The sequence below is a fragment of the Eurytemora carolleeae genome, unplaced genomic scaffold (assembly GCF_000591075.1).
Source record: "Eurytemora carolleeae unplaced genomic scaffold, Eaff_2.0 scaffold1648, whole genome shotgun sequence".
In the NCBI taxonomy this organism is placed as follows: domain Eukaryota; kingdom Metazoa; phylum Arthropoda; class Copepoda; order Calanoida; family Temoridae; genus Eurytemora; species Eurytemora carolleeae.
Window position 1 is genome coordinate 72,356 of NW_019397659.1, and position 15,367 is coordinate 87,722.

The window sequence follows — 15,367 nt, forward strand, 5'->3', positions numbered from 1 at the left end:
CACACTGTAAACATACTGTAAACATACTGTAAACACAATTTAAACTAAAAATATTTTGAACAAATTGTGAAAGGAAATGATTTTCTGAACAAAATCAAATTCTGCTAAAAAAGAATTGTACTTTAAGACAAATCGAGTGTTCTTTTTCCATCAATCCCCTGTAAAAGCTATCGCTATAAAACTTGTTGTAAAAGACTTTTAGTTTCATTTCATAGAAAACATTTTTATATTTTTATATTTCCTTCTCCTCAGAACTTTATATATCTGCAAAATATGTGTATAATGGGCGGCCCTTCAGTTTATAACGTGCAAACATGGTATCCCTTTCACAACTCTCAACTCAGGTTCAAGAAAATAAATAATTTACAATTCCCTTATGTATAGTAATCCATCACAATTTACTTTTACAATGTATATTTATTCATATAATGTTTTATAGAAAAGTAGTCAAGACTCATAAAACAAAGCTAGAAACATGTAATAAAAACCGAGAAACGTAAAGAAACAATTAAACGTTCTACATTGTAAAAAAACCTATAATTTGCACAAACTCTGTTTTCAAATCCCTATATTTTTGTAACCCATTGTCGTGAAGCTTAGATATAAAAGTACGAATTATGTTAGATTAAATAGCAATGGTTTAAATCAACTACACCAAATTCCAAAATTTAGGACTTAAAAAAAAATGTCAACATTTTTTAACAGCTTTCACACTGATTTTGTTGATTTCATTTCAGTCTGTTGACAAACAGGGTTATTCACAAAGAATGATGTTTAAAGAAGTCTTTAAAAATAAATAAATAAAGATTTAATTTGTACTGTTGTCAATAATAAAGTTGATATATGGTAAAAGATTTAAATGTTCTCATAAAGTATTCATCTACAGGGTACATGAAATTTTACAAGAAAAAAAATTCTTAACAATTTTCTCTGGAGTCTCATCCTTTATGGGTAGCATTGTATTATTGGATATTCCCTGATATGAATGCCGTGTGCATATACACAAAAAATGTTGTGTATAGACTAAGATACAAAATAACTCGAATTCCATGTATATAAAATAATTTTCTTTTCAGATTTAAAAAAATGTCAGCAGTGTAACGGAGCAGTCAGGAATAGTTTAATGTTGAAAATATATTAGTTCGCAATAAAATAAATTAGAAAAGATTTAAATAAAAACTTACAAAAACCATAATTTCCTAAGCTCTATATTTTTGCAACCTAATTGTGTAGACCTTTGATATTCTACGAGATTCAAGGTACTTTTGGCGTTTATTCAAGGGACTTTAAATAGTAAAATTTTTGAAATATCTAAGATTTCTATAATTAGGGTTCAAAGATATAAAATAAAGACATAATTTCTTTGTTGAATGTTTAAAACATTAAGTCACATTTTCTTTTACACTTTAGATTTTAACTTTGTTTTTTGTTAATTGTTCCTACAAATAACATCAGCTAAACCAGACGAAACCCAGTTCAAGGCAGAGGAAGTAGATTAAAAGTTTCACCATAGATCTACAATCTCAAAATGTAAGATATTCTGAAAATGCAGGGATAGAAAATGTAAAATTATTCTTAGGAAGAAAATGGGAAATACATTACAAATTAAAAAAATAATAATGCTTTACAAAGAAATTTAAGATATGATTTTGAAGAAAAAAATTAAGATTCACTTTAACAGTATAATATAAGAAACGCTCAAGAAAAAGAAAAAGTACACTAAACATTAAAAAGAAATCGTAAGGTATAATTTTAAATAGTAATGTAAAGGAACCAAAGTTAAAAGAAAATGTAAGATAAAAAATATAAGTAAAACATAGTAACACAGTAAACCGAAAGAAAAAACAAGTTTAAGATACACATTAAAAAGGGAATGAAAGATTGCATTGTAAAAGAAAACGTTAGATTGCATTGTATAAGAAATTGTAAGATTGCACTTTAAAAGAAAATGTAATATTGCATTGTAAAAGAAATTGTGAGATTGCATTGTAAAAGAAATGTAATATTGCATTGTAAAAGAAATGTGAGATTGCATCATAAAAGAAAATGTAAGATTGCATTGTAAAAGAAATGTGAAATTGCATTGTAAAAGAAAATGTAAGATTGCATTGTAAAAGAAAATGTACGATTGCACTGTAAGAGAAAATGTAAGATTGCACTGTAAAAGAAAATGTAAGATTGCACTGTAAAAGAAAATGTAAGATTGCATTGTAAAAGAAAATGTACGATTGTACTGTAAAAGAAAATGTTAGATTTCACTGTAAGAGAAAATGTAAGATGGCATTGTAAAAGAAAATGTAAGACCGCATTGTAAAAGAAAATGTGAGATTGCATTGTAAAAGAAAATGTAAGATTGCATTGTAAAAGAAAATGCACGATTGCACTGCAAAAGAAATTGTAAGATTGCAATGTAAAAGAAAATGTACTATTGTACTGTAAAAGAAAATGTAAGATTGCACTGCTAGAGCAAATTTAAGATTGCAATGTAAAAGAAAAAGTAAGATTGCATTGTAAAAGAAAATGTGAGATTGCGTTGTAAAAGAAAATGTAAGATTGCATTGTAAAAGAAAATGTGAGCTTGCATTGTAAAAGAAATGTGAGATTGCATTGTAAAAGAAAATGTACGATTGCACTGTAAGAGAAAATGTAAGATTGCACTGTAAAAGAAAATATAAGATTGCAATGTAAAAGAAAATGTAAAATTGCACTGTAAAAGAAAATGTAAGATTGCATTGTAGTAGGAAATGTAAGATTGAATTGTAAAAGAAAATGTAAGATTGAACCGTAAAAGAAAATGTAAGATTGCACTGTAAAAGAAAATGTACGATTGTACTGTAAAAGAAAACGTAAGATTGCATTGTAAAAGAAAATGTAAGTTTGCACTGTAAAATGTACGATTGTACTGTAAAAAAAAATGTAAGATTGCACAGAAAAAGAGAGAGAAAGTTTGCACTATAAAAGAAAATGTAAGATTGCACTGTAAAAGAAAATAAAAGATTGCACTGTAAACATATGTAAGATTGCATTGTAAAAGAAAATGTTTTCAGAGTTGTTGGATAAGATTAAAATGGAAACAGATAAAATTTTAAAGAACATGTTTAACAAAAGCCAAGTTAAAAAATATTTAAAGTCAAATAAATGAAAAAATAATATAAAATTTTAGACAGCAATCAAGAATAATCTAAAGATTAAAATAAAATTGATTTAACAGTTAACAATGTTTCCAAGTTGGGATTTTCTTCAGCAAAACATTAAAAGCAAATAAACTTGAGGTTGGTTTTAATGAATGTTAAGTTGAAAGTTAAAAAATATTCCAACGACTTCCTGATTTATTCACTAAATTCCACCTCCGGTATAAAGTTATTATAATGAATAGACTAAAGTTTTAGATACCGAAATGGGGGAGGGGGTTAACAAGTACAGCTGTAAAGGAGGTAGGGGGGTTAAATTTATCTGATCACAATTGAAAATACTAATTTTACAAAATTATTAACATCGAAATATTATTCTTTAGATTTTCAGAGTAATGTTGTAAATCTTAACTTTAAGGGTTATTTAAAATTACACTTAACTTCAGTCCCCTTTTCAAATCAAGCATTTATTTTTTTAAATGAATTCAACAATTAATACAAATTATTTTAAAATAATTAAATAATGTTTTTAACCTTTTTTTGTTAGTTGAAAAATGAGACATTTGTTGTTGAATTTTGCAACTACACTTTCTTTTCCATGGAGATAGTAACAGCGACCAGCATTTGTCAGGTTAATATTTTTTTATTTTGCTTAAAACAAAATTTGAAAAAATTCATAAAAAATTCTTCGTCTCATAGAAAGCTCTGTCTGTATCAAGCTGAATATTATGTTTGAAATTTGAATTAATACAGTATTTGCTGTTGTTAAGCCAAAATCTATGCAAGCACTTTTAATCGGTGCACAATTTTTCTGTTATTACTCAAATTGACATTCTTTGCAAANTTTTTCTCCGGCCACAGTTGTCTTTGAAAAGTAAGACTATTACCAATCAACAACGAATAGGCTGTTTAGTTTACCCTAAAATTACCCAAATAAGCGAACGGTCCCTTTAAGGTTGTTTTTAAAGTGCAATTTTTTCTTCGTAATTATAAAATTCAAAACTTCCAAATTTGTCTGTAAACATCATGATAGATTTAGAAAAGTCGACTTTTTTTCAGGCTAAATATTTCACGTTTAAGTTCTAAACTTATAGATAGGTAACTGGTATACTGATCCTCATTGTCATCATTATGCATTTCTTCTTAAAAATATATTCCGTATCCCTGTTTTACAAATATATCCACACCAACTTCGGCAGTTTCCCCCACTAATGTAAATCTTAATTCATTTTAATTTAAATTCATGTAAATTTTCATGTAAACCTTGCATTTTAATCTATTAAGAGGAGATACAACTTTTATTACATGTCACAAAATGCCATGTCCTTCTGAATCAAACTTAATTACAGAATTGTATTTTTGTCTTCTCTACCTAGGGTTTAAGTCTGGTCTATTCAACACTATAAGGATACAGGTCAAATAGGGTGACCGGCGTAGCGGGCACCCTACTAGTACATATGTATATTTACATGGTTCATGAACGATAATGTTAATCTTTTATTTGGTTACGAAATATGCATAAAATGATAATAATAGTAATTAGAGAGAATATAGATAAGATATCAGGTTTCCCTGATATAGTACTCGGGGATATTTATTACAAACCTAATGAGATAAGAGAATATTTTCGCAATTCAAAGAAAACTAATTTACAAACCCTAACCAAGCCAAACTAACTTCAAACCGATCTAATTGTGTATTTTTTTAAATTGCACCGATCCAACTGTAGAATAGATTTACGAAATGTCCAAAAAGTGTTCAGCACGCCTAACTAAAGTAAATATCATGTTATATTAAAATCTTAAATGTTTTCGTTCATAACTCATCTAACCGAGAAAAAACAAAAATACTTTTTTCATACTTCAAAGCTGGAGGAGCTACGAGATCATAAAGTCGTACTTGTAATGTTTTCTCAAAGGAATTGAGTCTTTGCCACAATTCTTATCTCTATATCCTAGCAACCTGATGGTATAAACCTGTGATAAATTAAACATTGTGATGCAAAGATATGAGGGATTACAAAATTATAGTTTGTGGCAGACTTAAATGTTTTTTTTTCTAAGATGCAGCCTTCATCATTAATTTTAAATATCCAATTTCGTTATTTGAATTCATATTTTAGATGTTAAATACAAACTCACTTTTCTTCATCTTCCACAATAATTAAATAAATCTCTTTTCTAACCATAAATTATATAATTGCAAAGTTGTGATGTATTTTAATAAAATTAATTTCAAGAAACTCCAATTAATTTTCAAATTAAACTTCCATTAAGGTTTTTCGAAAAGTCTATTCTTCATATCGTCTGGAAAAAACAAAATAAATATCATAACATGGTTAAATTAATTAACCCTTCATTGAAAGAGCTATAAATAACTCTATTCACAATTGTACAGTTTAAACATTTGCCTTATCAAGTTGATGGAGTTATTCCTATTTTACTTCATGAAATATTGTTTTTCTATTGTGGTTCCTTTTGCAAATGGAAATATGAAGGAGCAGGTAGAAAAACGACAATATCTTCATCCCTTTCAGTCAAACATGGTTTAAAGGTTACTGTGTTAATCAGACTTGACAGTTGACAATCTTTAAATGGAGGGTCACTTGAAATTAGGTTTTCAGTACCTTTTCAAACTGTGAATAATCTCTTTGGATTTTTAGAATTGTCTTGTAAACTGTCCGCTGTGCAGCAAAGTTTTCCTACACCTCAATTCTATTGTTGTTTTTCTAGAGTTACCAGCTATACAAGCTCAACACGAAACAGTTCTGGAAAACAAACTGATAATAAAGTTTAAACGTCACAAGGAAACTGAACTAGGAAAATGAAAAAGTTATTTATAAATTCAAGATTGCATCAAAATGAAACAAGATGGTTTAAAGAACTTCAGAAGTAACTTTGTGTGACTCTATTTCTAGAATACAAAGTGTATTATGAAGAAAACGTGAGACATCCATATTTTCTCTTGATAAATTAAATGGTTTTTGGATTTCTTCTTCAGAAACAAAAGAGGAAATTGTTAGAAAAAATCACTTTTTCAAAAAGAAACACAAAGATATTCTTGACATGTTTGACAAGATAAAGTTTTGAAATGGTACCATTGTAAATCGGAAGTGCCCCATTCTTTACAACGATAGTCTTTTTAAGAAAACAGAAATGGAATGTTAGAATCCATCTTTTATGTATATTTCAAAAACATACAATCCAAAATATTATAAAACCATTTTTATGAAATTCTAAATTCTTTCCAATTCCATTTCACGTGATTTGACCAAGGAAGACACAGCATGAAACCCGATAATTTTGTTTACACAGAAAATGGGGAGGAATGCAAATAAACTGAGTGCTACTTTATGGTCCTTCCAGAAACTGCAGTACACATTGTTTGTTAACAAAGACAAGGGAGTTTTCCTGGTTCATCTTTCTTAATGGAAATGAGTTTTTGCCACAAACTCAAACTCTATAATCCCTAAATCTTTTTAACCTTTTATATTTCAAATTTGGATCTAAATGAATTCATAATTTAAAATATCAGAGTTTTTTGACATCTTGTTGCAAAGGTATAGGGATTACAAAATTTGAGTTTTTGGCAAAAACTCAATTCCTTTGAAATTCTTTTTGAACCTGTTTACTGTTAGATATCATGACTTACCTAAACTTGACATTTTCCAATAATTTTATCGCAATCAAAATATTGGATATTTAAATTGACATGTTTAGCCGTCCAATTAGAAATCTGTGAAAAAGCTGGCCCAAGATTAAATGAAGAACGTCTAAATCGTATCTTAAAAATATTTTTAAATCAACTTATCATATTTATTTTGAACACAAATAGTCACCTTCTCCCCGGCTATACATAGATTTAGTCCCGGCCAGCCTTTATAGGGTTAAAGTTGGTAAAAATGAACAAATTCTTTTGGGGTTATTAGAAGATGTCAGTTCCTTACTTCCGTCTCGAACATTTCACACATTTTTAAAATATTTTCACAATTTAAAAATAATCACAAACTTGTTTAATTTACAACTTTTTGTTTGTTCAACAATGACTTTTTAAATAAGATTAAGAACTCTTTATTTTTTTCAATATTCAAGAAATATTTTTTTCATTAAAATTAGATTCTGTAATTTTATATTTTCAGAAATTTAAATTTTCAGCATCTAATTTCGTCAATTTTTCATATTTCTTGTATTCTAGTCCTTTCGCAAATAAATAGTTTCAGATGTTGTCCATATATTTTTCCAATATAGAGTTTCAGAGATATTGCCCATATATATTTTCCAATATAGAGTTTCAGATATGGTCCATATATTCTTCAATCTATAGTTTCAGATATTGCCCATATATATTTTCCAATATAGAGTTTCAGTTATTGTCCATATATATTTTCCAATATAGAGTTTCAGATATTGTCCATACATATTCTCCAATATAGAGTTTCAGATATTGTCCATATATATTCTCCAAAATATAGTTTCAGATCTTGTCCATATATAGGATGAAGTAAATGCCGTACTCTTAAAAGTTTGTCTCATAAACTGTATTAGTCCAGGTTTAACCAGTCCACGATCCAATTCTAACAGGACACAATTCACACGGCTACAATCCCGGGAACTATCAATGCAACAACCTGAGCGCCATAATGGTGTCAATACGGACACTAGCAATTAATTGATCAAACAGGACACAATCCACACAGCTAAAATCCCATGACTGGACTGACCACAAGCTGGGCACAATTGTGTTAGCTATCGGTGTTAATACAGAAACTAGCAATCAATTGATCAATGACTCAAACAGGACACAATCCAAATGGCTAAAATCCCGTGACTTATCAAGGCCACAACCTGGGCACGATCTCATTAGCTATCAGTGTCAATATCAATGCCACAACCTGAGTGCCATCATGGTGTCAATACGGACACTAGCAATCAATTGATCAATGTCTCAAACAGTACACAATCCACACAGCTAAACTCCATGACTTATCAACGCCACAAGCTGGGACGATCTCGTTAGCTATCGATGTTAATACAGAAACTAGCAATCAATTGATCAATGTCTCAAATAGGACGTGATCCACACGGCTACAATCCTGTTTTTTTTTATCAACGCCACAACCTGGGCGCGATCTCTTTAGCTGTCAGTATCAATTCGGACACTATGGCAATCAAATAGATCAATACCATTACTCAAGGTATAATCTCAATTTGTATGTTTCAATGAAACCCAAATTACTGTAATCAAAGTAGAGTTCTGGTTGTAACTGATTTAAATTTAAGGTTCCCATGATCAAGGCTATCATGTTACGTAGTACAGCACATTTGAAATAGGCGGATTTAGATATGTGTGTATTTATAGGATTAGCGAGGATAGATATAACATAATAAAGCTATCCCCACACATTTTTATAAGTTAAAAGTACGTATTACAAGGGTTTAAGCTAATCATGCCACGTATTCATTTTAAACGCAGTTCAAATGAATAATGTTTTATTTTACGGAGAAGTTTACAAACATATTTATTAGATAATTAATAATGTACAAAGGAATTGAGTCTTTCCCACAAACTCTGAATTTTTAATCCCTATATCTTCAGAACCCAATGTCGTAGACCTTAGATATTTCAAAATATGAATTGTGTTAGTTCAATTGATTTAAGTTTGAAATATAAAAGGTTTACACCATTAGGTTGGCAAGATATAAGCATTAGAAAATTTGAGTTTGTGACAAAAACTCAATTCCTTTACAGAATATTGTATTATACAATACTTATTACAAATGGATATTTATTACAGGAAGATATCTTCTATTTTAACTTTTAATTGTTGCTCACCTTTCAGCATTTTCTCTTCGATGAAACAATAAAAAAAATTTGGGGGATTAACATTTTTGTTCGTGGATTTTGAAAAATTTCCAAAAAGTAAAATTTAAGACAATTTTTTGTAATTCTGAAAATACATAAGCATTTCCTGGGGTCATGTGAACAAAAAATTTGGGCCCGGTCAGTTCAGCCGTTTTAACGTTTGTAGGTTACAAAGAAACAGACAGATAAGCCAAGTATAAATATAAAGGAAGAAGATTTCAGGGATCATTTCTTTGAAATCTTACACATTTGTAATCTTGGCATATCTTATTGAAGAGCTATATTGAGAAGAACAAAAATAATTTGAATTTTTACCATGGCAACCAAATAGATATACTTGAGCGCATACTTCAAACTAGATTAGGGTTACGAGATTACAAAGTCGTACAAATAATGTCGCATTAATTTGATCTCTCCTTTCTGTCAAGTTGAGAGTGATCTGTTCACACAGCTTCTGCGTACATTCCTGATTACTCTTAACCTTACTTTTTCAATTTCAAAGTAAATTGCATAGATTTTGAGCAAAAAACAGTGTTTTGTCGACTAGATATCTTTATGTGAATTTGCACTCAAATATTCTTAAATTTTAAATTTTCTTTATATTGCAATGATTCTAAAAAGAATTTGTCAAGTTAAAGAGCTATTCATGATGACTCATGAAACATATGATTATGCTTTTGTACAAAACTGAAAACGAGGATAATAATAATAATAATAATAATAATGATAATAATGATAAAAATAATATTAATATTTATAATAATCATATTATTAATAATAGTTTTAATAATAATGATAATAATAACAATAAGGATAAGAAAAATAATTATAATAATGATAAAAATTATGATAGTAACAACAAGAATGTCAATTTAGGGTATACTTTTTGGTGTTATAATACTGCTGGCCTTTCTTGGCAATCTCCTCGTTATAGTCAGTGTTCTCAGGTAAATCCAAGCAAGATAAATATACTAGGAATCCAATTTATTAAAATATATGCTAAATATGAGGGGGGAACTCTAGTATTGTGGATATTGAGATCAATGCTTGATCTCCTCCTTTTATTAATATCAAGATCAATTCAATCTTTAGTTTGTATTCTGAAAAGTGTATAAAATTCAACCAATAGAGTGACGTCTGCAAAATCCCGAACAACTAATCAGAAGACGGGAAATTTTAAATTTTACGCGCCATTTAAGGAGAGAACTCTCAATGGTCGGAATCAGATAGGGATATCCAAAAAGAGAGAAACAGAGCGGATTAAGCAGAAAATTAAAAGTGTTAATCTGCAGATTAATTTATAATCTTTATTTGATATCCCGTGAAGTGTCAATCATATATCCTGAGAACAGCCAATCAGAAGCGAGGGAATTCAGCTTAAAACCAATAAGAGAACAAAGAAATTGCGGATATTAGAAATTGTGAGATCAATCAGATTCTGCGTAAAATTCACAAGTGCCCACAGTGGGTATCGACATCAAGCAATCGGGAAAGATTCCCAGCTTTGTACTTTCTAGGAGAAAGAGGCTATGAGCATGATGTTAACGTAAATTATAATCTGAAAAAATGATTTTTAAAATTATAATTTGTGTGTACTTTCCTTTATGTAACATCTTAAAAATTATAATTGAATATGTGTGTACTTTCATGACCCCGACCCTTACATACAATGATAAAAGCAGTTTTCCTGCTAGAAATTAAAGTAGTAGATTCTGAGGTTCATCTTGTAGTTTTTTTGTTGAATTCTTCTTTAAGATTTTGATTCCTGATATAGTTTCTATATGTATTTTATATTAAAATAAGAAAAAGCTATTTTTTTAGGTTGAAAAGTGTTTAATTATAAGGCCCAAATGCGCACAGCGCAAGTCATTTTTGCAGAGAAATCACAAATAGTATATAAAACTATAATGAAAACATACGTTGTGAATTTGACACACCATCTAATGGAGGTTTCCTTAATTCAAACTATATCCTGTTTAGGACCAAAACACTGCGAAGAAAGTATGCCTACTATTTTGTGGTCAGTCTTGCTCTTGCAGGTAGGCATTCAAGTTTTCTTTGTTTGGTAGAAATTATATTTTAACATTCACTAAACTTTTTTTTGGATGGAAGAAAATTTTGAAATTTTGATCATCCATACATCTTCCCTGGGGTCATGTGACTATGAGGCCCACAAAAAATTAGGGCCAAATCGATTCAACCCTTTTGACGTTTATTAGATAAACACAAACAAACGAACACCCACCCAACCAAGCAAACTATATATAGATTCATATTGATTTTGGGAATGAGTTAAAACTAGTTTAACCAATCATCTTACATTGATTTCAATAATTAAGTTCAATCAATTTAAATTAATTTTATCACTGTGTATAAATTTGATTTAAATTATGTGAGTTGGAATTGAAAGTTTTCATCAAATGTATTTTAATCCGTTGCACTTATAAGCTTATTAAGTTTAACCAACTAAAACTGATGCTTTTTCAATTTCAAGGTTTACTTTGACAAAACATAATTTTATATTTTTACCGTTTATATTCGTCATAGTGATAAAGATAGATATGTCGTAAATATGGATTACAACGAATTGGCAAAAATCGAAATTCGCAATTAGTATCAAAACTTTTTGCTAAATTTGAAATATTTTTTCAAGCATATTGTCTTGATCGTTACTTCTTTCAGTTTGATTATTTATGGATTTGCCCTGTATTTGTTTATTTGTGGATTTGCTCTTTATTTGAATATTTGTAGATTTGCTCTATATTCGAATGTTTTTAATTTGCTCTGTATCCGATATATTTAGATTTGTCAAGTTTTCGATTATTTGTGGACGGGTTTCGTATTCGAATATTGTTTTTGAATATTTTTGGATTTGGCCTTTATTTGATGTTTTAAGATTTGCCCTTTAATCAATTATTTTATAATTTACCCTGAAATCAATTATTTGTGGATTTGCCCTTAAATCGAATATTTGCAAATTTGCCATGTATTCGATGTTTATGGATTTGCCCTGAAATAAAATATTTGTGGATTTGCCCTAAAATCAAATATTTGCGGATTTGCCCTGAATTCGATGTTTATATATTTGTCCTAAAATAAGATATTTGTGGTATGCCCTGAAACCGAATATTTCCGGATTTGCCCTTTTTCGATGTTTATGAATTTGCCCTGAAATCGAAAATTTGCGGATTTGCCCTGCGTTCGATATTTGTTGATTTGCTCTGAAATCGAATATTTATGGATTTACCCTGAAATAGAATATTTGCGGATTTGCCCTGTAATCGATATTTGTGGATTTGCCCTGAAATGGAATATTTGCGGATATGCCCTGAAATCGAATATTTGCGGATTTGCCCTGTAATCGATATTTGTGGTTATGCCCTGTAATCGATATTTCCGGATTTGCCCTTTTTCGATGTTTATGGATTTGCCCTGAAATCGAAAATTTGCGGATTTGCCCTGCGTTCGATATTTGCTGATTTGCCCTGTAATCGATATTTTTGGATTTGCCCTGAAATCGAATATTTGCGGATATGCCCTGAAATCGAATGTTTGCGGATATGCCCTGTAATCGATATTTGTGGATATGCCCTGAAATCGAATATTTGCGGATATGCCCTGAAATCGAATGTTTGCAGATTTGCCCTGAAATAAAATATTTGCAGATTTGCCCTGAAATGCAACATGTATGTTAATATGAATCCCAGCATCCCAAGTTTACGACCAGTTTCTGCCTAGCTCCTCAATTTTGCAGATTGCACACAAAATCTGCATTAAATAAATTCAAATTTTAATCAATCTGTAGTTGCATAACATTCCCCCCACATGCTTCATTTCATCAAATTATTAATTTAGTCTTCTTCTGACATATTTTTCAACATTTCTCCTTTCATCTAATCCCTCCCCCGTCTCTTGTAGATTAACGCTATATGGTATCAAAACTAGAATTTCGGGGGACTTTGACAGAATTTAATATATTTGACATTTAAGAAATTAGAGAATTTTGATGACCGTGCAGCATTCTATTTATCAGAAGCGGAAACCAAATAAACGAAAATGTCATTCAATCTTTTTAATCTGTTGATATATCGGGAAATAAAATCATTTAAAAATTGGAAACTTTTAACCCTATTCCTGCTTGGGAGGGGGTCAATTTGACCCCTCTGACCCCCAGCATATCCTGGTTTTCAAGTACCCCAGCAGAGATAAGGTTAAACAGGTTTTCATTTTTCCATCAAAAATTAAGAAAACAACTTTGGAACGTTGGAACTCTTTTAGTATTTTTTTATATAAAACCTTAATTACGTAAAATTTCTTAAGCCCTGCGATAAAAATTCTTATCTTGTTTATCTTATTCATATAAAGTAAAATGTCTGAATTGTATATGTATGGATGGCCAAACCATGATTTAACAAAAAGAAAACAACGCCCGCGCTTTTGCACTATTTGCTTATCTATATAATCTATATAATCTTCTCATATATATCTACATGTATATGTATCTATATTTGTATATATGTTAGCTTTAGCTTTTCTCTACCAAAATGGCTGACATTTTTTGAGGAACCCTTGGGAAAAATTCTATTTTTTATGATCAAATTTTTTACATGGAATTTTTTTCTTCTAAATTCGAATTTTTTTTTCGCTAAAATTTCACGGGCAAACGCAATGTCAAAATGTCAAAAGTATAAGTATGTCATTGCAAAGAAAAACAAAATTGTATAAGATTATAATAACCTTTGAAGGTGCTGACTTAAGAATCTTTTATCACAATTGTTACGCAACTGCCTAGTTGCCCTAAAGATAAATATGCTAATACTGGGTGGTGTTCCTACGGTTTTGACCGGAAGCTGCTCTGCCCTTAGTCTGTCCATAATAAAACCAGGATAAGTCTTCAAGCTTTATTGCACAGTACAAAAATCAACGATATAGACTGAATAAAATGATTATATAAGAATAGAATAGACAATTCACAAGCTACAGAAAAAAGCATGAAATACTATATAAACAAACTTTTATTCACTCAGGCTTTAAAAAAAAACTGCAGCAAAGATAAATAAAACATAGAATAAATATCAGGATCACGTAATAATAAATATAAGATTTTACCACAGTGATCCTCGTAACACGTTCCGTAAATAGCTAAGATAGCAATTAATATATAGCTTTGCACACTTAAACGATTCCAACAATACTAAAACATGTTTCGGGCCGGTAAACTACAGCATAAAAACCGGTTACATATACAATACTAGAAAATACGAGAATTCTGGAAAGTTCCATTTTTGAAGTACACTTCGCATTCAGGGGTGAATACAACCCATACAGGGATGAGGTACATGAGGTAAATGAGAGTACAGATAACTCAAAATCCGGTTTTCCAAATTTAGATAGTCGTACTGTCTCTGTATATTAATCTTAATTTCAAAGGAATTGATCCTTTGCCACAAACCCAAATTTCTAATCCCTATATCTTTGTAACCTAAGGGTTTAAACATTTTATATTTCAAACTTAGATTATTTAATCTAAAGAAATTCATAAAAATATCAAAGGTCTACAAAATTAAGTTAAAAAATTACAGAGATTAGAAAATCAGAGTTTGTGCATGGCAAAGACTCAATTCCTTTCCTGGCTTCTGTTACGCCACTCTCAGGATAAAAACACAAGATTAGGTTAGTCTCGAGATTAAAAATAAGAAAGGATTAAGCATATCCACAATTCGTAAGTTTTCAGCTCAGGTCGGGCACAACAAAAATGTCTTCTTCTTACAACGTGTCCGGCCATTTCTACAAACAATTATATATTTATTATTTAGATCTGTTGGTATCTGTGGGAGCAATGGTCTTTAATGCAATCAAAGTTATTCACAACGGACACTGGTTCTTTGGGTAAGAACTACAGTGGAACTTATAAAAACGGTGGAATAGGAAGACGACATTTAAGCAATCTTATCTGTACTTAAATGTTACATTAAAGCGGCGTATAATTGCATGCTGTGTTTTTCTATCATTGTACTATTCAAAATCATAACTGGAGTCTATACCAATTGTCTTCCGATTTCGCAACTTTCTATGTCCCACTTCTTAAAGTTATAGTTGTAAGATAACGCTGCAGATAATCTGTTAATAATTAAGAATTAGATAATAGCGTATGAAATAATATAATAGGATTTTTTAATATAACAAGTTTTATTTTTCAATCGTTGAAATAAGGAATATTTATAGTTTGCAGAAAAACTACCTTTCAAAACAACCTTAATACACACATTTTTCTCTAACAGTTTATTATTAACTCTCTTGGAAAACCAGCTTTATCTTAAAACTAAAAGGCAATCTACTCAACGTACAATTTTTAGAGCAAGCTATAAAAAAAT

General features: G+C 29.9%; 1 protein-coding gene across 1 annotated transcript; it reads left to right on the plus strand.

Moving 5' to 3' along the window:
• Positions 1 to 3,682: 3,682 nt before the first annotated feature.
• LOC111715382 (5-hydroxytryptamine receptor 4) lies at positions 3,683 to 15,357 on the plus strand. Its single transcript, XM_023490690.1, has 4 exons — positions 3,683 to 3,762; positions 9,870 to 9,940; positions 10,974 to 11,032; positions 14,810 to 15,357. The coding sequence occupies exons 1-4, from the start codon at positions 3,730 to 3,732 to the stop codon at positions 14,884 to 14,886; spliced, it is 240 nt and encodes a 79-aa protein (XP_023346458.1). The 5' UTR covers positions 3,683 to 3,729; the 3' UTR covers positions 14,887 to 15,357.
• Positions 15,358 to 15,367: the final 10 nt, after the last annotated feature.

Bases quoted from the DNA above. Each gene is read 5' to 3' on its own strand.
- LOC111715382 (XM_023490690.1), top strand. From the start codon at position 3,730: ATGGAGATAGTAACAGCGACCAGCATTTGTCAG. The intron at 9,941-10,973 runs GTAAATCCAAGC...TATCCTGTTTAG, and splicing joins GTTATAGTCAGTGTTCTCAG to GACCAAAACACTGCGAAGAA. The intron at 11,033-14,809 runs GTAGGCATTCAA...TTTATTATTTAG, and splicing joins GGTCAGTCTTGCTCTTGCAG to ATCTGTTGGTATCTGTGGGA.